This window comes from Talaromyces rugulosus, chromosome V (assembly GCF_013368755.1).
Source record: "Talaromyces rugulosus chromosome V, complete sequence".
Taxonomy (NCBI): Eukaryota; Fungi; Ascomycota; class Eurotiomycetes; order Eurotiales; family Trichocomaceae; genus Talaromyces; species Talaromyces rugulosus.
Genome location: NC_049565.1, coordinates 1,984,387 through 2,010,359, shown reverse-complemented (window position 1 = coordinate 2,010,359; position 25,973 = coordinate 1,984,387). Strand labels below are relative to the sequence as shown.

Sequence of the window (25,973 nt, the reverse complement as noted above, 5' to 3'; positions counted from 1 at the left end):
TAAGCCAGGTCATCAAAGCTTTGGCTTCAGGTGTATTCAGCTGGCGACTGCTTTGAAGAAGGGGCAGTGTTGTCGATTTGAAGAAGGAGGGGAAATAAAAAGACCGACCAGGATGGCAGCCTCATAATAATAATAGACTGGGCGAGACCCGCACAGCAAGAATGGGGTCACGGCCCAGTGATGCTATGCTGCCGCTTTGTTTCTAGCGGATCAACAAAGTAACGAGACCTCACCGGGTTAGGTGGACAGACTCGATGGATCTTTAGCCGAAGCCATAGCTTGTTGGCTAGCGATCATACTTTTTTTTTGTTTTTTCTGTGTTTTGTTTTGCGCTTTGCATACCGATCCACTCGAACCCCTAGGCGAGAGAGGGGGCTATTCTGGGCGTTTGCATTTTCAGCTACCCATCGACCATGTGGCCTGTGTGAGATGGGGCCGCTGCTGGGTGGGTGGGAGACCCATGGCCGCCATGGAGCCGATCCGTGTCTGGACCAGTAGATCCTATCCCTGGATACTGCAGGCTTTGAATTGACAAACGACGAGCAGGCAAACAGGCAAACAGAGAGGGGCAACGACAACCGGATCGGGTGAGGCGACAGTCGACCGCATCCGGCGGCGTATGACTTGCCAGGCCCTCGGCTCCAGACAAGCGAGATTGGCCGGGAGGATGTCCCAGCAGGATGCCAAGTCACATATGGAAATGGGCGGAGGACGCCGCGCCGGCGAGAAGGCTTGCATCTTGCGCTTGATCATCGACACTGGAGTGGTGGCAGTGGTGGCAGGCGGCAGAGACCGATGGGGTGGACGCCATCTGCTTGGCGCGACATGAAGCGTCAACAAAGTTATCCTGCGCTTGTCTGTTTTAGGTTAGTGGCTTGGCTCCAACCGCCTCCGCGGGATGTGATAGTGTAATCAGATCGCATACATCATTCTGCGCATTCTTGCTGTTGCTGCGTGGAGTACTATCACCATTAGGTCGCCAATGACACGGCACTCACTAGCGTTTCAAGATGAAGACAGCATGCTGACCAGGCAGCGTGGGTTAATTCATTAGATCATCCCATTAATGCTATTACTACCAAGACGGAAGGATACCGCGAGTACTACTGTCAGTGCGAATGTATACTCTGACTAGTTTCAGCATGGGTATGTGACTGAAAACTGGGAGTGTGACTTAATCTTACCAGCTATAGCACTATAGCCCTACAGGCCCCAAAACACCACACGGTGATTGTAACACAATCGGTTGTTGAGGAACATCGGAGTATGTTCTACTCCGTACGACTCTGTAACATGTAGCGGGAGCAAGGGGCTAGGCAAAAGGTTCAGCTGGTGATGGACCGACCTGCCGAAAACAGCACGCGCTAGTGGTGGCACTAGACACGAAATGGAAAGTGAGAGACGACTAGTGCTCGCTTAAACCGCGTCGAAAAGCCTAAATGGTAAAGGGCGATGTGGCCCCACCCGCTTCGCTTGTATTAGGCCAAAAAGAGGCTGTGACGTGCCGCCAGATTCAGAAGGCATGGCCCAGTATGGGGCCCAACTTGGGCGGCACCAATCAAGACGGCTCTGGGGTAGCTCTCGCTGCTTGAACCTCGTCTAGGCTTAGCCCGCCTTTCCGTGGTTCGCAGTGGGGGCGACCCTCCCTGCTAGTGCGTAGCTTAAATTGGCTGCCGTCCAGGATGGCCTTGAGTTGTAGCACTCGTCACATTCCAGAACACCACCACCACCACCACCACCCCGTGCATGACCACGGGATCCTGCAGTCATCTCTTCTGGGACAGCAGGCTGAAGAACTCCTTTCTTTTTCTCTGTCTTCCCCCTTATTTTGCTTTTGACTGCGCCCTAATGAAGCCTATTTGGCACTTGGAGCCTAATAAATTATAATAAATTACGACCAATTAAATATCATTACCTCAAAACTTTAATAATAGGAAGATCCAAGGCAGACAGCGGAAAATCATTTCAACCCATGGTACGGAGTACCGGCCAACGGCTAGCAGGCTACCAGACCCCGATATACTCCGTATACCAAACGATCTCGAGCGCGAATCAACTTAACTCAAGAGATTGCCCTCGCTAAAGCAGAAGGCTAAGTAATCTAAAAAAACTTAAACCGTCATTGGGTACAAATCGGTAGGCTGGCCGATCACTGTCAGGTGATGAACCGAAAAAAAAAAAAAAAAAAAAAGACAAGAATAAATTAAAAAGACGATCCAGATCCACCAGTCAACCACGTTGAACGGAAATGTGTTGGCCAATCACTACCCAGAAGGCAGCTGCCGAATCCGGAAAGGACTATCTCCACTAAGCCTCTTCCAATCACCGGGTTTCCTACAGAGTATACTCCGTACAATGTAGTAATATAACACGATATACATACAGTATTTGACCCAAGCATTATTGCTTCATGTTTGCATTCTATAACCACACATCATTCTTGTAGCCGAACCATTGGTACTACTGACAATAACCAGGAAGATCAAATGAAGAGCAAAGCTGAATGGCGGTGACTTAGCCCATTTCCATCAGGCTGCGCTCTTGGCACGACATCAAGTCTGGTAAAAAGGTGCGGCTCGTTACCAAAGTCTTTAATGTCCATGAGATCATTTCCGGTCTTGGCAGTTTTGGGGTCATTCTGGACGAGGGTACCGTACCCGACGGGACTAGATCAGCCCCACCTGACATAGCGGCTTCCTTGTCATTATCATTTCTCCTTTTATTATATTACCCTGGTTTTAATTCTCTATCCATTATTCATTGAACCAAACATTCCTAGTCGATCCATACAAGTTGACCCAATAATGGACCGAACTAGGGATTTCACTACCGGACGATCAATAATAGAACCATTTCGGCCCCTGGACCTTGAAGAATTTTCAATAGGCATCAATTGATAGGTTTATCTGATTGAAATTGCTGGGATGTGAGCTGAAAAAAAAAAGCCTCATGACATTGATCTGAAGTCATAATCCATGTATAGATTCAGCTGTCATGTAATGATGCTTCACATGTCTGGCTGCCTAGACTATATCCAATCCCCGAGTGCCGAGTATATACTAAACTTACCCAAAGGCAACGATAATTACGGATCGCCAGTGAGTCACATAGTACTCTCTGCGCACGGAGTACGAATTATAGATATGTCTGACCCAAAATAATAATGCCAAGCTTATAAACAGACAAGGAGAATCAGTAGCAGCAGATCGTGATAAGATGGATACTAATTAATGAATAATACCTAGTAAATGACTCACTATTAACTATTACCATATTATTGGGGCACGAATAATATCAGAGCTACGATGAAAGTAAAACAAAGATCGGAATCCGGAGTACATACTGGCTAAAAGGTTCAATTTGGACGTCACTAGACGCTTTGCCCAAAATGGAATGTTATCGGGGGAAGCGACCAGGCTGGCACTCATTTTCTGATCACCGATCCGCGAAGACAAGGTGACACCCCCTCAAGATCCACCAATGGAAACGAATGGGATAAGCCCAGGTGGGAATTGAATGGAAAGAGCCTCAAAAAAGGGGTCCTCTCTTCCGTAGTTAGGAGTGCGTACTCGGTAGTACGGACCTACGGAGTACGGAATGCTACTACGTACCGATGGTGTAACTGTAACTTGTAAGAATCATAATCTCAGACACACGTGGGCGCATCAACTTTAAGGGGCTGGGGCCGTTGGAGGTATTCAGCCGGCTCGTGGCACGATCTGGGCTGAGGAAAAGGGCGAAGCCTTTACGAAGTACATGGCACACAAAATAAACATTCAAAGCCACGATGCCATAGCTAACGCATGTAACGTGGTATACAATGATACGTACACGTTCCTATTATTACAACTTTTCCTTTGGAACTTGGTAGCGGAGCGGAAACTAGTGGCTAGTCTGCCAAGATAATGGATACCTGGCACGCCTGACGAATCGTGGCCCGGGAATTATACACGCTAGCCCAAATCCAGGCTAGCCAAACGCTAGTAGCAAATCACGATACGGCCCGAGCCCCAATCCGTACTACCATTGGCCAGTCCGACATGCTGCCCCACTGTATCCTCTGTCCAAGCCGTTTTTACGCAACAAAATCATCAAACATACTTCTTGGTACTTCGCTCAATCTTAATCTGCAGCTACGTACGGAGTATACTGCGAGGTTGACTTTTCGCCTTGTGCTCTCCCGAGTCCCTTACAGTTACGCAGCCTATTTGGCCCGTAGTCTGTACGTATCAATGCTGACTGTCGATCAAATCAACAAAGCCTCCCGCTTTACTTCTAGTCTGAACTGCAACAGCCATAGTATCAAACACCCAAAACTACTACGATCATTACAAAGTAATTACTCTAGATTGATCTATTGAAACCCTTGGTCGTCGACCCCCACGACAATTTAGTTTCGGAAATGTGATGCCCGAAAGAAGCAAAATTAGTGTCCTTCTGTAAGTGTAAACATTCTGACAATCCCCCACCCCATCATGCCGCTCACTAGCGGCAGGCCAATTACAACAGGATCGAACCGAGCAAGAAGCGCCTCCTCAAGGGGAGACTGAAGAATATCGGTCGGGGCGCAACGGCGAAAATCTCCGTATCGAGTCAAGGCGCATCATATTTGGATATTAGTACATCGGAAGATACGTAGTCGATGCTATACTTAGGGTTGCCGCAGTAGAGTAACTAGAGACTAGAGTTAAGCATAACCGCCGCGGAAATACGAGAAAACGGGAGCACATCACAGCTGAAAACAAACAACTTTAAAGGCAAGAAATGCGACTAGCAAACTCAAAACGGTGAAAAAAAGGGCAGAACGTGCACCCACTGCACATGGCTTTGACCCAGCCGTGTGGTGACGATCTCCTGCAGCCGGCCTGGAACCACAGCAATCCAATATACGCTACGCCAAGGGGTCCCTTTTTTTTCTACTTTCCACAAAAGGTAGTCAATCTGCTGCTCCTTTTTTGCTAACCGTGCTTTGCTTTTTCAACTTCCCTCCATGCATGCGGATCACTCATCAATCCTGTTGGACCAACCGTTTGCTATACCTAGAAGAGGAAAGTCTCGTACTCGCTTGCTTTCTGGGCTCGAGCCATCGATGGACTGTTTCTTACTGGTTGGTCTCTAATGGCTTTATCGAGTACCTATCCAAAAGTATCTTTGTTGAGAATGGGGCGAGTCTAGATTAGAGGGTTGGGATTTGAAGAATTTGAAACAAGACTATTATTATAGCTTGACTTTGTATGTTTTTACTGGTTAATGAAACTATTGAGTGAAAAGCGGTGCTCAGAAGAAAATAGATCCAACCGGTGCGATATTAATTATTGATTAACAGGGTCACGTGTTTATACATGATATTTGAAGCGTATTTTCAATGTTATCAAGACGAGCGCTTTTCTTTGATACCTCCTAGTGGACAGTTGCAATACTGAAATACCATTTTTCAAAACCGGACTATGAGAAAGAACATGAAGTTACTCAGAATCATAATGTCTACTGAGTCATTAACGTAGATCATATTTATTTCACCAATCTAGGACTTATCAAGAAATTTTTACAAATAACCTACGCCTATTCACAAAAATAACAATCATCTCATCCAATCCATTCCACTATCAATTCATGTAATTTATTTGAGACTCCATTTGCTTGTTTCCTAGTGCATTCAAGATTCAGAGGCTTACTCCCAGCATTCCGGAATTTGCGGTTCGAGAATGGCCAAAAGATTGGTAATATAGTAGATATGTATACTAAGGCCCCAATCAGATATAACAGGGAAAAAGGTTGTTTTTTAAGAGCGTTCTGAGGCTTCTGAAGGCTTCGATTTCAGTTATATATATATATATATGTAGAAGGATGGTGTCGAGATATATTAATATACTTCCGCGTCAAGTTAACGTCGACTGCACATATCAATATATCAATTGAGACTGGAAGTATTCACAAAATTAATTCCAGAGAAACATTTGGATTATATCATTGTAGAATGATTATAAACTTTAATGTACTGTAGAAATGTAAGACTCCAGAATATCCACATGCATTGATGGAAACACCATTAAACTTTGAGAAAATTACATGTAGATTCTAGAGCATGATTACAGCAAAAACCGTTCCTTAGGGGAAAAAAAGAATTCCAAAACCAGGTAGAACTCCGCTGGTTAAATACATGTTTCAAACTCCATACAAAGTAATTACTAAGATATTCACAACATGAAATGCCGGGATCCCACCTTGACAAGAAATCTGAATAGGAACATCATAAAACTTACCAAGTACTGATAATTGTGTATAATAGTAAGAAAAGACGTCTTTATATATAAACATCTTGAAAAGAAGATGTTTGAGACCTTTAATGCTTTGTAAAACATTGAACATTCTATGTATAATTTTCCCCCTAGTTACAGGCACCCAGTCCAACCCAGAGAAACAACTTTCGAATACTGATTGATAGCCTTGGTGTAAAAGCAATCCTGCAAGCGTCAAATTCCTAATCCAGTCATTAATCGATGGTGAATATGTTCCTTGAGTAAAACATCCAAAAGATCTAGACAACTTCCCCTAAGTCAATGCCGCATAAACCGTAGCTTCCAACTGTGCCGACAACATTGTCGCATCCATATCCCCAAGTGGCAGGATCTGAGTGGCAATTATGCCTCCAACTTCCTTTTCACGATCTGCCCACCAGAATACATTCGCCAGTCCGGCCCACCCAGCGGTTCCATCGGACCGACCTGTTACACCGCCGGTAATCATAAACGATAGCCCATGGCCCTGGGGCTTGTTATTGTTTGGATAAATGTCTCCGCTGGGGTTAGCTAGAAGTGGCTTTGCACCAGCAACAGGTTGACGACCAAAGTTGGGGAACTGAGGAATTTGGTTTGTGAACATTTGGTCGACAGTCTCCTTTTGCAAGATTTGGCGGTTCGTGTCCGGAGATATTCCATCGTTGAGGAGCGTGGATATTATTTCTTGTTATGAAATTAGAAACCAAAGCGTATATGGTGTGAATTGAATGATCTTACTGGCAAATCCCCGCGGTTGAGCAAATAACCCCGAGCCTCCGGAGTGAAACAGCGCCTTTGCATCATCCTCCGACTGAAGACGTAACGACCTATTAAGCAAGTGGTCTCTTCCAGACAGCGTCCCATCAACTGCTCGCTGGTTCATATACGCCAGTTTTGATTTCATCTGCTCTGACGGGGCAAATGAGATTTCTGTGATGCCAAGCGGTTCAAAAATGTTTTTCTGCATGTAGTCGCCAAGTTTTAGGCTCGTGGCGCGCTCGAGGAGGATTCCTGCCCAGTCGACTCCAACCTGATACCTAACTATTAATATAGGGTTTTTATATGCTCGTTTTGAGGATCATGCTAGTGACGTACCCCGTATCGCCAAGCTTCGCTAGGTTGATGCACAAGGGGTTGCGAAATGCCTGATATATGCCCGCTAAATTCATCGTATCCTGCTGGATAACTATAGTCCCTCAGTCCTTCATGGGAGAAAGTATAACCAAAGCCGGCTGCATGTATACTGTCAGAATCTGTATACTTGAAAAAAAAAGAGAGAGAGGGGGAGAAACACATACAGGTATGAGACAGCAACATCCTCAACGTAATCCTGTTCGTTTTCTCAACCAATTGTCCACCCCCCTGCAAAACCTTGACATCTTTCAACTCCGGCGCCAGCCTCTCAACCTGATCCGCATCATCCAGACGAAGCACTTTTTGCTCAACAAGCTGCATGCACGCTATCCCCGTTACCAACTGGGTGCAAGAAAGAATGGAAAAGACCGAGTCGAGTGTCATGGGCTCATTGCTTGCAACTCCTCGTTTGCCGCTTGCATGCGCAAATCTCTCGCCATTCTTATCGACTGCTACAAACACAGCGCCGGGAATGCCGGGTTTGTTGGGGATATTACATAGTGTGTCGATCTTTGATTTAAGGGTAGACACTACCGATGCGGGGAGCGGGGGGATCATGTTCTCCTTTTAAATGTCAACTGATCTGCACTTGATGAAGAAGTAGGATAGTTGAGATTTTTTGTTTTGTTTTGGTGTTTGTGTTATTCTTATAGAGTACCTGGTGTCATCAATTGACGGAGAAAAGCTGCGTGAGGGGAATTAATATTGCGCTTCCATCTCACTGCATATATCCTTGTCCAACATCAGCCCGCTGTTATTGGCATATATCCCCGTCGAAGATCCGTCCTTACACGGAATAATATGCAAAAAATAAGCAACCAATCTACCAATTAGGCATTCTTTCGGCGTATGTTTATTTTTGCGACTTGGTCTAGTCCTACCTCGGTATTATCCATGACAATCACGGAGATCATCTCGGGGCTGAATATTGTATAAAGCCGATATCAAAAGAAAAAAAAAGAGAAGGAAAAAAAAAATCGCCCCGGTGGATAAAATCTGATCTAATAGCTGAAGTTTCAAAATATTGGTTCAGTGGATAATAATATTTCGCTAGTAGGCACAGTTTATTACTAAAACAGGAAGGCAAGTTCCCAATCGAGAAATATCAATTCCTTCAAACCTTAGGTATTGTTAACTGCTATATAGTTCTAATGCTCAAGTGGTATGGTCCAAATATTGTCAGCAAACTCTCAAAAAATTCTCATTTTGGAGTAGTTCAAATAAAATTATAGATATCAATATTAGACATGGGATTCGGTAGAGACGAAAAAAAAAGGTAACGGCATAAAAAAAACTACCCCCTATTGAGGAAGTCATTATCTAATCTATCTAATATCGCTCGGGAAAAAAAAACGTAATAGCGATGGTAAGCGGGTAAAACGGCCGTGAATGAAACAAGTGTCATGTCCGTCCTCCTTCAAAAGAAGCAAAACGAAGGAAAAAACAAGGAAGGAGAAGCCGGACACAGGCAATCTCCATGCATGAAACAGTAGATGAAGTCATGAAGATGCAACATTACCCACCTCACCATAAGTGCCAAAAAAATGAGACAAAAGAAACTTCCACCCCTCATTATCATTCCTCATAAAATTCAATCACTTTTCAAGCCCGAGTACCAATCCTAGACGAGTAAAAATCGGTATTTTTGCTAGAGAAAAGGAATGGGTATTGAATCAAGGAGACAGAACAGTTCGTTGCGTAGGTAAAAAAATAAGAATGTAGGAACGTGGTGACATTCAATATATTTTCCACAAGAATAAGAGATAGGGATTCAGGGAATACGCCGCTAAATGAAAAGACAACAGAATAAAAAGAGCGACACAGGAATCGATCTAGATACTAGATCTGATAGGCGTTTTTGAGTTTCTGGGTCGCATGTGGAGACAGCTGGGAAAGAAATGAATCAAAGCTGGGTATCAATTTTTGGTATCCCTGAAGAACCTATTGAAGGGTTAGCCAAACCATCTATTTTAAAAGGGGAGAAATATTTCTCGAAACTAACCTGCTGGAAAGATTGCTGGAGGTCGCGGTACTCTTCCTGGTTTAGAGACTTCTGAGGGAATGAGGAGATTGTGGTGAAATAATCCGCAAGACACGATTCCATTGCTTGAGGGTTGTTCATGATGACTCGGTTAAATCCGAGGAAAGCAGTAGCCTTTTCACGAGAAAAGTCAACCTTCGACATGGACTTGAGAAAGTCTTGGGCGAACTGTTGTAGATGAGGTCCAAGCAATTGTGAGTTCGCCGTTCCAAGGCGACCCAACGCTACCGCAGCATTTTCGTTGACTGAGTCGACAACCATCTCGTTCGAGATGATATTTAACAATGCTGGATAGAGTTCTTCAAGCCACGCTGCCAGATCAGCATTCTCATTCAGGGCTATTTCACCGAGGGACCAGCAAGCATTGTTGAGTACGCTGAATGCAGTATCGTCGACGATCAAGTCAAGATCCAGTTGCTTGATGAGAAGAGGCATGAGGTTTGGTATGTATGGTTGGAACTGAGAGAAAATATGGATCGCACAATCGCCAAGAAGAGCATAGGATGATTGGCGAACTTCATTGTTCGAGTCACTAACGCAGTAGCATAGAAGATCGAAGAACTTGGGTTGTGTCGTGGCGACGAGTTCTGCGCTGCGCTCCGACGGAATAGCCTGTATGATAGCACTCATCAAGTCCAGGCTTGTGATGAGGAAATCCCTGTCTGGCTGCTCTTCGGCGCCATTTTGTCCTACATTGATAGACTGCTGGATATTCTCATAAACAATCTTCACGCATCGTTGGAAGATTGGCTGTGCAAATTGCGTAAAGACATCTCCGTAGGCGGCAGCAACATAGCCAAGACACTCGAGAAGAGAAAACAATTCCTGCGACGTATCTGGGATTTTGTTGTATCGCTCAAGCAGTGCTGGCATAAGGAGTTCTACCAGGTGAGGCTTGGCGAGCTCGCCCATAACACATTCGGCCAAGGTCTGCACACAGTCATAAAGAATGTACATGTTGCGATCCTTGTATTTTTGGAAGCACTGCACAAACTGTCGCAGAATCGGCTCACAGTACGGAATTAAGCTTGCATCCGATTTTTCTTCAAGGCTGGCAAAAGCTGACGCCGCAGCTTCCTGGACCTTTTTATTGTTATCAAGCATTCGGTGAAGAATGCCTTCCATCATCGGCTCAAAGAATTGAGCCGACTGGTCTCGGCTTTCCAGATGAGCGGCCCATTCCGAGTATCTACCCAGACACCAGCAGGTGATCTTTCGAACGACGGGTTGAGGATCCTCCAGCAGGGAAATCAGGTAGGGAATCAGCTCAGGCAAGTGAGGAGTCACGGCGTCCATGCAGCCATCGGCAACGGCGCCAAGGGTAAGAACAGCTGCTTCGCGGTTCGGCCACTGTTCGTGCCGCAAAGTCTCTTTCAAATACGGCAAAATAAGTTCGAATACGGGCGAGTGGTATACGTTGGAGAAGATATCAAGAGCGGCCGCAGAGCACTTGCGTAGTGTCCAAGCATCCTCGGGGTCATCATCCTCGAACTCAGACCCCTCTTCGCTGATTTCTCCATCTTCTCGCTCTTCCACGTTTTCGGCAGGTGCGTTTGGATCCGTGGAACCCTCAAGTCGAGACGCCTTGGCCTTTGCGAATCGAGGCTTAAGGTCCTCGGCGCGATCTTCCTCTTCGGCATCCTCATTCTCAGCAGCCAACATCTCTGCTTCATCTTCATCGTAAATCATACTCCTAAGAAGTAAGGGGGTGATCTTTGGAAGGTGCGGTGTGAGTGGTTGCTGTAACTTTGGCTGTTCACCAGCTGTCAACCAGAATTCGGCGGCGTCGAGAGCAAGCTCCGGGTCTTCGTTCGTATTCTGCTGTTGGATCATATAATCCACCAAGCCACCCAAGTGAGGGATAAGCTGCTCCGGTGCAACCTCTGCCAATTGGCCGAACGCTTGGCAGACAGTTCTGCGGACATCCGTGGAGGTATCTGTAGCGAGCCGGAAGAGGTTCGACATGAAAGTGTCAAAGTTTGTGATCAACGCCTGAGGTTTCATCGAAAGGAAAACCTGGATTGTGCTTAGGGAGGTTGACCGGATGATAGGGCTGCTGCTGCCGGTGAATTCCAGCAGCCGCGGGATGATCACTTCGAGTGGGCGCTGTCCGCCATAGTCCTTGTCCAGAATCTTGCGGTTGTCTTCGCACACCTTGGCTAACGCGGACATGGAAGCCTCTTGAGTACTGATCTGGACATCGCCAGAGCCATTTCCGACCAACGCGAGAAGTTCCTGGAGAACTTCGGGCCAGGCCAGCAGCCCACCTCTCTGCAGGAGTTCAGTGATAATGCTTCCGGCTTGGTTACGGATCGGTAAATCACTGTCTCTTAGCCCGATAAGCACTGCTCGGCGAACAAAAACCAGACTAGCTTGCGGGATGGTGCTGTAGGCCACTCGAATTTTGGTCTTGAGGTTGAGCGCAGCGGAGAGACGGACGACATCGTAGGTGCTTTTATCCATGGACACGGCCGGCGGAGGTTCCGACGTGCAGAATAGGAAAGTGAGATAGTTGACAAAATCTGCATTGGCCGTGGCTTGGATAAGCATCTAAGAGAAGCAAAATGTTAGCGTTTACTTTTACTTCTCATCTAGGTCAACTCTGGCAGGAGCCCATTATACGTACCATCTCTGCATTCTTCTGGAGGTTTCTATCGTACGAATTGAGCGAGTCTCTGAGGTAGCCGGCAAGCTGCCTCAATGGCTCTTCTTCAGGCTGCCACTCCATCTTGGGCAAACGGATCGATCCCGCCGCGAAAGAAAAACGGAATGAATTGGTTTATTTTACCACGCGCAAACACCAACGATAGATAAAGCGGTGTCTCCCGTAGTAAAAGCGCAGATTCTCACAGAGAAAATCAAGCAGAAGCCAGGATTGCGCGCAAATCACTTCGGGGGGGAGGTGGGATATAGCGGGGAAGTGGAATTTTTTGGGATAGCCACTTCGAACTAGTGACAAGACCACAGGATAGTGCCGAAGAAGGAATGGATATGCAGACCGATGCACTTCAGACTTGGGGCATATATAACGACAGTCATAAAAAAGGAAAATGAGAAAGCTTGTGCGCATCCAGAAATGGGCCGTACAAGCATCAGCGAGCCCTTTCCGATAGGGTTGTGTGATTTCTTGATTCTCACAGCTGAATCGGTGCAGCGCAGGATTGCTTGGGGCAGGGGAGCCTGGTGGGGCGCTCACCGCCTGGGCGTTTGGGGTCTTCTGATTCGCTGGCGGTGGATGCCCCAGGCATCAACAGAAAACCTGATATAAAAGTATGAAGCAAGTCGGTCTATCTTCTACACTGGCGAGACAATATTTGAAGCTGTTGGTGTTTTGTTTTATCCTGGGTGTATTTGAGACATGGCATTTGTTGTGGGCGAGTACAAGTTTCTGCTCTGCTGTGCTTTCTTCCAAGGTACTTGTTTAAAATATCAATACATATCAACATTTGAACTACAATATTTAGGCATTGGGTAGATGGAAGACCAAGGCTGTGCAATAGATTCTTCCTAAATACAAGTCTAATGAATATCTTAAAAACATATATACGATATACGCAAAATCTGTACATCGCTAGCGTCAGTATGTGCAACCTCATGCCCACACCAACTTCTTCACGTCGTAGACCAGCTGCTCGAGATAGCCAGTTCTCTTCTTTGCTTCGGCCAGTGAGATAATCTCACTCTCCTCGACGATAGATTGGACATCCTCACCCCCTTCATCTCCACTCTTCAAAGCGCGCTCGATTTCCTGGCATACTGATCTGATGGCAGCAATCTCACTGATAGACGCGCCGCCCAGTGACAGATTGGTGCTGCTTCTCGCCGACGTCGAGACCGGAAGAGCCTTGAACGCCATAAACCGAGGAGTCGCCCTCTTGGACCCAGTCAGCCAGGACGACAAATCCCACTCTTCGCGAGTTTTCTCAGTGTTATCTTGCGCATCCTGCGTGAAGCTGCTCTGTAGGCTTCTGGTGTTGACTCGCAGGGCATTGGCGTCGCCGTCGCGGTATACTATTACAACGCCAACATTCCGCTGCTCGTCTGTTTGCGCGTCTGTCAGGACGGATGTTATATAGGTTCCGTAGCGGATGCGACTGATGGAGCGTAAATCGACACGCTCAAAGGACAGCACCTTATCCACGTTCCAGTCGAGCCGACAACTGTAGATTGCAGCATCGGTTAGTAAGAGGATAGTCTCCTCAAAAGGTAGTGTGCGTAGTGTGTTGGATTGCCGCGGACTAAGCATCGCCCAGCCTCCAAGAAGTTCTTCTTTCTGATCGTCTACGACAAGCCGGCTGCAGGTGTCGATAGCGTTTTGGCGCAGTTTCGATGCCGAGATGCCAGGATCGATAGTTTGTAGGTGGTCTTGGAACTCTGAGAACACTTGCATGGACACATTTCCTAAGAGATAGTCGACGCATGCCTGAGAGAAATAATCGCTGACGAGGTTATTGTAGTATCGCGATAACGTCAAGCCAAAGTCGTTGAGAGCGCCTCGATAGTTGCGTTTCCTGGTGCGGGTATAGTCACCCTTGAGTGCTGCTGTGGATGAGTATTGTTTGGAGATGGCATCTCCATTGTCCGCCCATAAGATATTGAACCACTGAGTAGAAGAGTCCCCTCGGAGATCAATAGCGTACCCCTCCCTTTTCAGCTGTTCCTCCAACGCTCTCTGCCCAAAGGCACATTGGGTAACCCCCGTGCGATCTAAACAATCCATGCAATTGGTGCGCACAATTCCAGACTGCTCCTTCAATACGGTATTGTCCTGGATGACAGTCTCGCCAAAATCCTCCAGCGTTTTCTCTAGTTTGTTCACAACGCCTCGGACGTTTTCAAACTTCATGCCGCGACATTCATGATGGAAATCAAACCATTCAAAACCGAGTGTAGAGCCATCTAGACGCTGCTCCTCATTGAAAGCTCGCGCGTAAGCCTCGTACGCCTCGCCAAGTTTGACTTCCACCCCATGCTTATCAAGCAAAGACACTATTTGTATCTTTCCGTATTTTCTATTGAAATCGCGAAAGTGCCTGCCAAATGCAATTTGGTTCGTTTCATTCGAATGATGGAGCACAGGCGTCGGCTTGAGCGAGTACGGCGACTGAGAAAAGTAGAGCGGTATCGAGCCGCGAACTTGAAGGAGCGAATATGCATTTCGGGATGATTCCCAGGTCGGAGTGGACAGTATTTGTTCCGTTTCCACGGTGTTGGCCGTGTTTCCCTCGTCGTCAACACCGCGCCGGAGGTATCTCAAACCCGGGCGTTGAGTTGATCGGCGAGAAATCAGCGTGAGAAGAAAGTCTTGCTCGTCTCGGTCGTTTGATTCTGGTAATGTATCTTCTCGATCGCCGGTACTAGGCTCAACCACGGCCATTGCTGTGCTTGAAGTGTCCTCGGATTGGTTTTTAACTGACGCAACCGTAAACTCTCGCTGGCCAACAAAGCCCTGTATCAAGGGCAGGACGAACGGATCCGAACAATTTCCGCTGTCTATAAGGGGCTGCGCCAGGTGTTTATTCCAAAAGTACTGCAAAACGTCAGTTGGTGTTTTTTCCGATAAGATTAAAGGCTTCCCGTACTAGAGAGTCTGCCAGCCCATGGGGGGGTAGATGTGCATTTCTAGAGTCCTGAACCGAGTATCTTCGGGTCAAGTCATAGTCATAAGAAAAGAAAAAGTTCCTTGACGAGAATATTAACTTTGTATACCTCAAAAGCTTCGGCATGAGATCAATAGCCCTGTTAGGAGGTGTGACCTCTTTTTCTTCTTCTTGAGCGTCAGCGTCATGCAACGCCTCGTCCATAACATCTGTGCCCTCTGCTTCCGCAGGTTCTGTAGGTATGGCGGAAATCGGTATTTTGGGCGCATCTTCAGCCTTGCTTTCCTCATCTACAACTTCAGTTTCTTTGGGCTTGGGCAGGATGGGTCCTATAGGCCCCCAACGCTTTCTCAAAAACCAGTTGTTGAGAGAGAATCTCCCGTAGCGACCTCGGTTCTCGATGACATCCTGTGCAACACTACTTTGCGTCACCGGTTCATCTCTATTATTATTGTCGGGGGTATTCGCCGCGGGAGTTGGCACAGCGACCTCCTCCTCCTCCTCGCAGGTATCGGACTCGGCCTCAGCTTCGCTGCTCGAGATATCATCCCCACCGATGTCGCTAGGAACCTTGTCCTTTCGCGCTAGGTTCTTTTGCGCTTGCAGGATTGCATGGCTTGCATCTGCTTGACTGGATAGTGGGATGACCGCAACATTGGTGACTGCATATATAGGCTTCCCAAGAATCTGAGCGACCTGTTCGCGCTGGGTGATGGAAATGAGAAACGAGTAGGACGCGATATTGAGCAGACCTATACAAATTAGAAGTTAGATTCTCGCATCCAACGAGAAAACCAACAGGAAAATGAACAACAACAAAAAAAGAGAACCACGAGACGAACATACCAACAAGGCCATGCGATTCTAGACTCGAACTTCGCTCCCACGTCGAATTGGCCTGTGCCTGAGACAGAGAAGTAATTTTCTGTGTCTTGTACGCAATCCGAAGCGGCGGAAACCCGTTGCTGCTGCTGCCTCCATTTCGAGAACCGTTCCCACTAGGTTGTAATATGAGACCGTCAACCGCGGCGATAATCACCAGCTTTCTGACCAAGCCGGGCATATTTGTTTGCGCCCCCGGCGGCGTATAGTATATTCTTTCTTATCGGACTGATAATTGAGTTTTTGCGGGCGCGGCGTTGCCGTCCTTGGAGGTTAGGTTAGTCGAAGCTCAGCGACCGCAAGCAAAAAGCATATAGGAAGCGTGTATTATATGTCGAGAGAACAGCGACTGAGGGACTGGCACTGCATCGCGCATCACCATCATGTTTCGCCTGACCGCGATCACTTGCCTCGGAGAGACATCACGGCGCAATCATCAGCGTTCCTTTATCAGATGTGCACGTGGGGCCCGATGGCCGCGGGAGTGGAATGACGTCGTCTTGGCATACGCTTAAGTAGATAGTTCGTAGTACTAGTATATCAAAGTATGAAAACGTCACTGAAAAATCAAGTGAATAAAATCATGAGCAATCATTTGCAAAAAAAAAATAAAATAAAATAAACTGTTTAAAACAAATGTCCCAATACACTAGAATACAATGTGGTGGAGGCTATATACACCCGTTCGGAAACTGTCCTTTTATCGACAGCTTGGCACGATATCTTTGATTATATCGACTTGCGCACTCAAATTGCGATAAGAAATGAACCAGAACACAGTTTACTCCATACCGCATTGAGAGCACATCCTTCGCCGCAAGAAAAAAAAAAAAAATCCAACCATTAACACCTTTCGCTCCAGCGAACAAACCCATGGCCATGCCATGCAATACATCGCAATTCTGTATCTTTAATGGCCTTCCTCAGTATAAGCATCAAGTCACAATGGAAAAAAATAACATAAAGACGAATCCGTGAAACCGTAGTGTCGATCAGAGGTCGTCGCATCAAATCATGCGTGAGAGGGGGGGGGGGGGGGGGGGGGGGGGGGGGGGGGGGGGGGGGGGGGGGGGGGGGGGGGGGGGGGGGGGGGGGGGGGGGGGGGGGGGGGGGTGATGAAGCAAAAAAAAAGTTCCGCTCCGATATCGTTATGAGGATACAAGAGTATCATTTGGCTATCGCTGCTCGTCTTTGGGCTGATATGGCGGCGCACTACCGTCCTCACTATATTTGTGTGTAGGACCGGGTTCGCCGTCGTCTTCCCTCAGCTCCGTCAGACCAATGACACCGCTTTCGGCATCATAGGAGTGCATTAAGCCTTCCCTGTCTCCCGACCCATTCAGATATGCGCTGGAAGAGCTTCGACGGTGAGGATCTGTGCTCCTGCGCGCTTGCATCGAACGTCGAGTCGAGAAGCTTGCAATTCCATCGGTGGGTACGCCGTCATCATCGTCGTCTTCTTTCAAAGGCACCAGCTTTCGTCCGTCTGGGTCATGTCGAGAAAGGTTCAAGAGATATACGCCGGAGAAGATCACTAGGAAACCGCACAACAACGAGATGGTGTTAACCGCATCGGTGGTGTTGAAGCCTTTGAAAAGAATAAACGAAGCGCATAGAGTCGCCGTGGTGAAGGTCACGTAGTACAACGGGTTAACGCTATAAAAAAGGGAACATGAGTACACGCCACACAGCAAAACATCGAGAATGCATCAACTTACATATTCGTCGAAAACTCAGTCAACGCTTTGTTAAAGTAGTTCATTTGGGTCAAAATGCAGAAAACCGTGACAATGGCGAAGACATAGGTCGAAGCGTGTGTAAATTGGTTGTTCCCACCTAGGGTCAGCTTCAACGCAATTCCAAACGCTTTGATGGACATGACAGAAACCGAGCCAACAGTTGAGCAAATGGAAATGAAGATAAGCGGGTTCTTTTTTCCGTGTACCGGCGCAACGCGATAGATCATGGCTGTGGAGAAGATGGCCACGGCCAAGCAATAGAGAAGGAACCCTGTTTCAATCAGCATTCAAAAATATGGCTCAAATTCATAGTACCCTACGTACCTGGAGTTAATGCATAACTCAGGATTTCATCGATCGTTTCCACGGGTTTATCCGGAGGCGCGTGAAGCACAATGACAACCGAGCCGAGAAGACACATGGCGCATCCCAGCTTGCCAAGGGTTCCTAGTCGCTCATCAAGGAAGTAAGAGCCCAAAACGGCTCTGCGCGCGCAAGTCAGTTGAGTCATTCAGTTTGGTGTTGCAAGATGACTGTTTCACGCACCCGATCAAAACACTCAGAGCACCTAACGGGGTGACCAAAATTGCTGGCGCAAATGCGTATGCGGCGAAGTTGGCAACTTCTCCAACCGCCACTGCAGACAAAAACCATTAGCTTCATTTTCGTGTCAACAAAAATAACATTGTAGACGCACATGTGCTTATTCCCCCCCACCATATTGGACTCCGGAGATATGAAAACCCCTCGCCTTCGAAACCGTGCCGTTCCGATGCATGTAATAACCCCTACTCAACCGATCAGTCAGGCCTTCGGGTAGGCAGGATAATACACGTAGGACTCGAGGACAATGCGCCGTAACTGGGAGGTGAGGACGAACCTTTTTAGTAATGACAAAACTCGTTCCTGAGACCGTTAGCGACACAGTAAAGGTGGGGAAAGTGTTGTTCTTGTAAACGAACCGATTGCTAGTGTGGAAACAATGGCCAAAGTCAAGCCAATGTACCTAAAGAACGTTCAAATCAGACCCGGTTGGATAGAACGTAGGAATAAATATATATATTTGTCGTACTTGTCTGAAACCATGATGGAATGCGATCAAGGAGCCTGTGCCCCGGCTGGTCGAAAGCCGCCCTGTCTCAAACAGGGAATCGAGTCAACACCGAGAAGCCGGAAATAAAAACAGTCAAGGACATGCGACAGTGGACTTGAAAAGCAACTGCCACCAGGTCCTTGTAGACAGCCGGATCGAGAATTTCTCTTGTTTATGCGACCGGGATGCCAAGCAGGCGAGGTTGTTGTACGGAAGATGAACCAGCCACGTTCCGCAACGAGCTTCGGAATTGGCGTGTGCACAATGTACACTGGCCGAATAGAGGATAGGCAGTGATGGAGGCAAAGCGCTTGCCTTGGTCGGCTCTGTGGGTGGAGATTATTGTCTCGGTGGACGCGTGTTTCAAACGAGTGACAGAAAGTATGGGCCGCACACAGACCAGCGCAGCCGAGAGGGAAAAGAGACCACGTAGGGCGATAGGTTGGGAGAAGAGGACACTGGGGTGGGAAAGACGCGAGAGAGAGAGAGAGAGAGAGAAAGAAAGAGATAGTCAGACACGGGCGATGGAGATTTGCTCTCTCGGTTGGTCACGCAAGTCGTCAGTAGTAACTAGTTAGACAGGAAGAGACACAGAGATGAGTCGAGTGTGGCTCAGTGCGGCCGGGCTTGGCACGCTCCAAAGAAGCCAGGCGGGCATTTCGGCCCTGCGACGCTCAGGGGCAGATCAGCAGCGATCGGCCTGTGACGCGGCTCGCTGTGTATGAACCTTGGAGCCAGAGTGTCATTGACTCGTTGATCGTCTCTGCCCCGTCGCACTGTGTTCATAATGGAGCGCTAATCGCTTTGTGCATGGGACCGCGTGTTTCATGCATCTATTTTTTACGGCGATGCGCTAAGGAGATTCCCACTATCAAATACTAATAATACTAATGATAATAATAATATGATAATTACAACATTCAAGTCGCAACTTGCAAGCAAGAGGCTGCAAGTTCTGGTAGTAGACTAGAAGTACGAACACAATGATGGTATCCCACATACCCAATGAACACATAACACCGACAATCTCCAGCCCAGGGGAAAAAAGCTTTTACAAGACCGAACACCGTCACCCAATGCAACCAAAGTGCAAACTAAAACGATATAGAGCCTATCTCGCCACAGGAGAGCGAGACGATAAAAGAAGAAAAAGACAAAAAAGGGTATACCCGAACAAACATAACACACAAACTCAAGACAACTACCTCGCTGAAGCGATAAATGACAAGGTCAAGGATGACGTACCTATATTGTAGCGATATGTCGCCCCGGTGTTTCCAAAAGCCTCATGTTTGTTGGCGACCTGGTGATATCAATGCTCCCCAAGTCGTGACAATGGAGTGCGCCCAAAACACTGAGCTGGCCTGTCGATATAGGCTGCATGCTTTACATTTACAAGTTAGTATCAATATGCTGCGGGAGGTGAAAAGTAAGTGGGTATAAGTCGGACGATAATGCGAGTGAACAGAGTGCATCTCAGGAGGATCGAGACCGTTTTGCATCTGGCGTGGACGTTTCGACAGACTCGGACTCTTCATCTTCTGGTCCACGAGATCGCTTCCCAGTGCTGCTGTTTTGACGCTGCAGCGGAGTATTCGCAGAACCGCCGTCTGTGGCGACTTCGGTCTCGCCCGCTTCGTCAAAGGCTTCAAAGTCGATCACATCGATATCGTTTTCATGTGCGTCGTCTTGGCCATTTCCACTAGGATGCTCGTCCTTAGCGGGCTGCCCGGGGTCTTCGGCTTCGGCAAATATATCTTCTTCCAAGCCCAGCAGGTCATCTGTGAGCTCTGCAGTCAGTCCGGTACTCTTGTCATGGGCTTCGATTTCTGTTTCCCGTGTCTCGGAGGCACCGAGAGAGTCATCTGGTAGCCCATCGTCTTCACCCAAAGCATCCAAAGAGCTAGGTTCGGCCTCACTGGGCTCTACTGGGACGTCCTGGCCATCGACCTGGCCGGGTTGAATTCCAGATTCGTTATTCGTGCCTTGATGCTCCTCTGCGTAATATTCCTCATCCTCGTAGTATTCTTCATCAACCTCTTGGTGATTTTCCTCTTCACCGGCATCTTCCTCAAAATTATCTTCGCCGGTGTAACCCTCGTAGACCTCAGTAGCTGCATTCTCTTGATCATCCACCTCGCCAGTGGCATCGGTGTTATTTACCTCCACAGCATTTGAGCGTAGGTCTTCGTCCGGATCGGCCTCATCATTTTCTCGGATGTCCTGGCCTGTATTTTCTGCCGCTTCTCCACCAAAGGTCAAGCCCTCGTTTTCATAGTCTTCGAATCTTGTATGATCTACATCATCGTAGACTTGCTGATGACTCGCCGAGTCCTCAGGCTGTTGATCTTCAGACTGAACCAATGGGGCTTGTGTCAAAGTCTCACTAGAGTCACTATGTCTTTCAAAGTCGTACTGAGTGTTACTATGACCCTCAGGTGCCACTGATTCGTATTCGGCGGCACCGCTTTCAAGTGCATCCGCCTCAGCCTTAGAGTTCTCCTCGAGACCAGTTAATTCCGAATTTGTCGGTACTCTTTGGTTAGGAAGGGCCACATCAACGTCTTCATTCTCTCCTTCTTCCTCTTCTTCACGATACTGCCCATCGTTTTCATCGTCTGGCTGCCGAATACTTGCTGAAGAGGCCTCAGCCTCGATGTGAACTTGGTCATCATGCTCAACATCCTCGTGCTTTTCGACGTGCGACTCAGACGGTAATGGATGGTCGGGATCCTCGGCATTTTCTGCATCTTCCTGTTCATACTCCTCTTCCCACGTCTGAATCTCTGATATTCCTTTGCCCTCCGCTGCCGTGTTCAACAGAGTGGAAAGTTCAGTGGATAGATTTGGTCTTGTGGTAAGGGTGAGATATAGAGGTTCTGGTTTTTCGACACCTTCGTTTCGGCAGAGGTGCACATAGACATCTACGAGTTGGGATAGTGTCACTTTGGGGTTAAAAATATTATCCTGTGATTCTGTTAGCCCTGTAAGCAGAAGTTTCAAAAAGCTTTTCACATACCTCGCTTAGTTGTATTCCTAAGGAATCTATATCGAATACCAAAGAGTCTGAATCAGAGGCATGTTCTCCAAGAATAGTGCGACATTCTTTGAAAAGGTGATCGACGGTTTCATACGCTAGGCCTTCGTCCTGAAGGAAATAGGTCTCGGAGGCGTCACCCTCACGAGGAGGGAACATCGAAATTTCGCTGCCTTGGTATAGAACTTTGACCGAATGCAGAATAGCACTGGTGTCCTTGACGTCCGAAGCCTGTTTCTCTTCTGAAGGTTCTAGGGCTGCTTCGTGGGGCTGGTCTGTCAGATGATCTTGTTCCGTGGCATCTGCAATGTTGTCTGGATGATCCGGGGAATGAGATTCTGCTTCTTTTTCGTCCGTTGTAATATCGGCATTAACTTGCTCTGTTTCGGCGACATCATTTTTTGTATCCGGCTGGCCCTCTAGATTACGTTCTTCTTCTTTTTCTTCTTCATCATCTTCTCCAGTCGGCTGTTGAGGGTATAATTCTTCACGTTGTACATCTGATTCTTGTGCAGTGGTGGATATTTGTTCACCAACCTCCTCGGTCTTTGAGTCGTTTACCAGGTTCGTATCTGTCTGATCCTCTGCCGGTTTGGATGGTTCAACCAGCCCTGCCGGATCATTTTCAGCGGGTGCAATCTCGACAGGCAGAGTCTCGGTGTCTGCAATAGAGGCATCGCCGTCTTCCTCATACTCTTCATCCGCCATTTCTGACTCATATGTCTCTTGGGCGGGATAGAATGTGTCATTGCTTTGCATGTGCGGCTGCGTCTCATGGTGCGATGTATCGGTAACAGCGACCTCTGGTACGTCGTCCATCATATCGGCATCAGGCAGTGCTTCCCCTGTCGCGTTTGCAGGAGAAGCATCCTGAAGATCAAAGTCGTTGTCCACATTTCCAGGTTGGTCATCCATAATATCAATGTCAATCTCAAAGTCGTCCACATGGCCCGCAAACGGAGACGCCATCTCCATCGTGTCTGCAAAAGGATCTTCCATAGCTGCGGGAAAGAGGAGGGATGATGGTGCACTCATTGCCTACACCGGGGATGGCTTTGCCGTCGGGGAAAAAAGGGCGGGTGGCGCGTTCAAGAGCGCGTTGTCGATGGGCTTGCCCCTTGTAGAAAGAGCGGCTCGCAAGGAGAAGTGCATGCGAAGGCGATGTAGAGAAGACGCACTCGCGTTGCAGTCGACGTGATGATGGAGCGTTGGAAAAGGTGAGGTTGGAGAAGAGGCAACAACTTAGGGAGGACTCAGGAAGGAGCAGAAGCAGCAAAAAGCAGGCGCGACCCGGGCCTTCGCCGAAAGGAGTAAGCGAGAGCCTAGTGGGGCGGGCGGCCCAATCAGCAGCCGCCGTTGCTGAGAACAACAAAGCGGGATGAAGCAAGCACCGGCATCCAACTCCAAAAGCCTCGCTGGCCTTGACGCTCTCTCCACCACCACTGCGCTGCGGCTCTGCGAAGATTTCCCTCACTTTTTAAAGTACCATTGATCAAATCAACCATGGTGCGTTCCTTGCCGGTGTCCCGGGCCCCCCCGCGGCTGCTAATTGCTTCACACACAGGTCGTCCTCGCGGCTTCAATATGCACCCGTGGCGGCAAGGCCGTCCTGTCCCGCCAGTTCAGAGAGATTGCTCGTTCACGAATTGAAGCTCTCTTGGCCTCGCTCCCCAAACTCGCAGACTCGGGCACGCAGCACACCACCGTCGAGCAGGACAATGTGCGCTTCGTCTACCAACCCCTGGACGAACTTTACATCGTTCTCATCACCAACCGGCAATCGAACATCCTGCAAGATATCGACAGCCTCCACTTGTTCGCACAGGTCACTACAAGCATCTGCAAGAGTCTGGATGAGCGCGAGATCGTGCGGAATGCCTTCGAGCTGCTGAGCGCCTTTGATGAGCTGGTGACTCTCGGGTACCGGGAGAATCTCTCCCTCAGCCAGATCAAGACATTCTTGGAAATGGAAAGTCACGAGGAGCGGATCCAGGAGATTATTGAGAGGGTTTGTCGTCTCAGACTTACCAGACGGCTTAATATACTGACTGTCTCTAGAACAAAGAATTGGAAGCTACCGAAGAAAGGAAGAGGAAAGCCAAGCAACTGGAACTCCAGCGCAAAGAGGCCGCCCGCAGCGGTCATGGAATGGCACCCCGGACGCCTTCATATCCAGTGTATACGCCCCCGGCTCGTCCCGCTGTGCCTCAGACGTTTGACACTTATGAAGCCGAGAAGAACAAGACCTTCGCCAAGTATGCACCGCTATCTCTCCTCTGGTTACCTCTTGAATACTAAAACGTGTGGCAGACCCCTTCCCAGCCGTGGCAAAGGTATGCAGCTTGGCAAGAAGTCCAAGACAACAGACATATACGAAAAGGTTCGCGAGGACCTAGGTCCAGAAGCGGAGGAATCGACTCCCCTGGTTCCTCAAGCAGCCACCCCTGTCGCACCAGCTTCGGATGCTCGCCCCTCACTTTCTGCCGACCGAGAAGCAGTCCACATCACAGTTGCGGAAACCATCTCAGCCAAGCTCACTCGCGAGGGTGCTCTCAAATCTTTTGAAGTCAAGGGCGATCTTCAACTTCGAATCTCCGACCCAGCCTTTACTAAGATCAAGCTAGACCTACAATCTGGTCCAAGCCACGGTGCTCAGTTCCGGACGCATCCCAATGTGGACAAGGCCTTGTTCACCAACTCGAATATCATCCAACTCAAGGACACCACCAAGCGCTTCCCAGCGAATAACGCAATTGGCGTATTACGATGGCGCGTCGCCAGCTCCGGCTCAGACAATGACATTCTCCCTATCACCTTCACCGTGTGGGTAAACAAGGGATCCGACTCGACCACGGTGACTGTTGAATATGAGCTCACGGGCGCAGACAGCCTGCGAGACGTTGCCGTCACTATCCCATATGGAGCCACAGAGCCAATGGTTTCCAGCTTCGATGCCGTATATGAAGTGTCTGGTGATAGCTTGGATTGGAACATTGGCACAATCGACTCGGATACTGGCTCGGGCAGCTTTGAGTTTGAGGTTGTTGACGCCGATGCCGATGAGAACGAGTTCTTCCCCATGTCCGTTCGCTTTTCCAAGACAACGCCTGTTGTCGACGTCGATGTATCTAGCGTATCGTTACTCGATATGGACCAAGATGTTGGCTTCTCCAAGGATGTGAAGAGTGTCGCGGAGGGTTTCTTGATCGAGTGATTGGGGTCGGTTTGACAAATAGAAAATTGTTGTCTTATGAATATTTTATCCCATCTTTTCACTGGTTGTCTCTCGGGGAGAAGTTGTGCAGTATCAACTGACAAGTAGACATCTAATTTATGAAGTGCGCTGGCACAGGAACGACAGTTGACGGAGTTGTCGGTTATGTAGAGTAACTAGTTTTGTTCACTCTGTTTGGATCTTCGCGTTTACATACTTTTTCACAATATTTGAACCTCCAAACGGTTATTCCAGTAATAAAATGCCACTTGATAAAGACTATAATTATCGATTTGGTACATTGTCAACGGTATATTCATATCTACAATTTGATCACCCCTCTGCTACTTGTGAATAATAATTCAATATTATCGCTCCATTTCAAATTGATAATAAATCTTCTACATATTCCAGCCTTTTCGACATCACCGACTGAACTTTGGCCCAGTCTATACTTACATCTTTGCCATGGAAAACCGGTCTTTCGTCCTCTCTTAATGAACTTCCATTTACGGAAATGCAGCAGGTACATTTTCTTAGCTGAAAACCTCACCCAGTAAAATTAATCGAATTTAAGATTTGCATCAAAAATCAATTGCTCAGACCACCGGGACGCCCGTCAATGACAGTTCAAGACGTCAACATCATGAGCTAATGAACCATCGCTCCACTTCGGAGTGGTCGGGTGTCATGTATTGGAAAAATTCGCCAAGGGTGCTTGTCCATGGAACTGATGCAAGGCTTTACAGGGGACATTTCTCGGTCAATTCGGTGTGACCAAATACGCTGTTTGTACAGCAAACACAGAGGGTTTTTGATGTGCTCAAAATTTTACAGAAATAGGGGTAGTTTATAGCTCAAAAAGGCCATGTTTCTAGAATACTACTGCTAGAACTGCTTCTTAAGAACTATTTTTTAAGCCACTTGTCAATAACGTAATAAATAGAACCAAGGA

General features: G+C 47.8%; 6 protein-coding genes across 6 annotated transcripts; 1 reads left to right on the top strand and 5 right to left on the bottom strand.

Moving 5' to 3' along the window:
* Nucleotides 1–6,552: 6,552 nt before the first annotated feature.
* Nucleotides 6,553–7,970, bottom strand: TRUGW13939_09235 (uncharacterized protein; the record flags this gene model as incomplete). Its single annotated transcript, XM_035492360.1, has 4 exons — nt 6,553–6,962; nt 7,017–7,308; nt 7,374–7,510; nt 7,577–7,970. 4 exons carry the CDS (start codon nt 7,968–7,970, stop codon nt 6,553–6,555), a joined length of 1,233 nt encoding a protein of 410 aa, XP_035348253.1.
* Nucleotides 7,971–9,251: 1,281 nt separating this feature from the next.
* TRUGW13939_09234 (uncharacterized protein) lies at nt 9,252–12,181 on the bottom strand (the record flags this gene model as incomplete). Its single annotated transcript, XM_035492359.1, has 3 exons — nt 9,252–9,353; nt 9,415–12,003; nt 12,080–12,181. 3 exons carry the CDS (start codon nt 12,179–12,181, stop codon nt 9,252–9,254), a joined length of 2,793 nt encoding a protein of 930 aa, XP_035348252.1.
* Nucleotides 12,182–13,045: 864 nt separating this feature from the next.
* On the bottom strand, nt 13,046–16,116 carry TRUGW13939_09233 (uncharacterized protein; the record flags this gene model as incomplete). The annotated part of the gene is made up of 3 exons (XM_035492358.1): nt 13,046–14,983; nt 15,036–15,805; nt 15,900–16,116. 3 exons carry the CDS (start codon nt 16,114–16,116, stop codon nt 13,046–13,048), a joined length of 2,925 nt encoding a protein of 974 aa, XP_035348251.1.
* Nucleotides 16,117–17,110: 994 nt separating this feature from the next.
* On the bottom strand, nt 17,111–18,760 carry TRUGW13939_09232 (uncharacterized protein; the record flags this gene model as incomplete). The annotated part of the gene is made up of 8 exons (XM_035492357.1): nt 17,111–17,591; nt 17,654–17,945; nt 17,999–18,159; nt 18,221–18,311; nt 18,372–18,462; nt 18,555–18,580; nt 18,637–18,680; nt 18,747–18,760. The coding sequence occupies 8 exons, from the start codon at nt 18,758–18,760 to the stop codon at nt 17,111–17,113; spliced, it is 1,200 nt and encodes a 399-aa protein (XP_035348250.1).
* A 1,483-nt stretch (nt 18,761–20,243) lies between these two features.
* TRUGW13939_09231 (uncharacterized protein) lies at nt 20,244–22,839 on the bottom strand (the record flags this gene model as incomplete). The annotated part of the gene is made up of 2 exons (XM_035492356.1): nt 20,244–21,734; nt 21,787–22,839. The coding sequence occupies 2 exons, from the start codon at nt 22,837–22,839 to the stop codon at nt 20,244–20,246; spliced, it is 2,544 nt and encodes an 847-aa protein (XP_035348249.1).
* Nucleotides 22,840–23,307: 468 nt separating this feature from the next.
* TRUGW13939_09230 (uncharacterized protein) lies at nt 23,308–25,018 on the top strand (the record flags this gene model as incomplete). Its single annotated transcript, XM_035492355.1, has 4 exons — nt 23,308–23,310; nt 23,369–23,812; nt 23,863–24,059; nt 24,115–25,018. 4 exons carry the CDS (start codon nt 23,308–23,310, stop codon nt 25,016–25,018), a joined length of 1,548 nt encoding a protein of 515 aa, XP_035348248.1.
* Nucleotides 25,019–25,973: the final 955 nt, after the last annotated feature.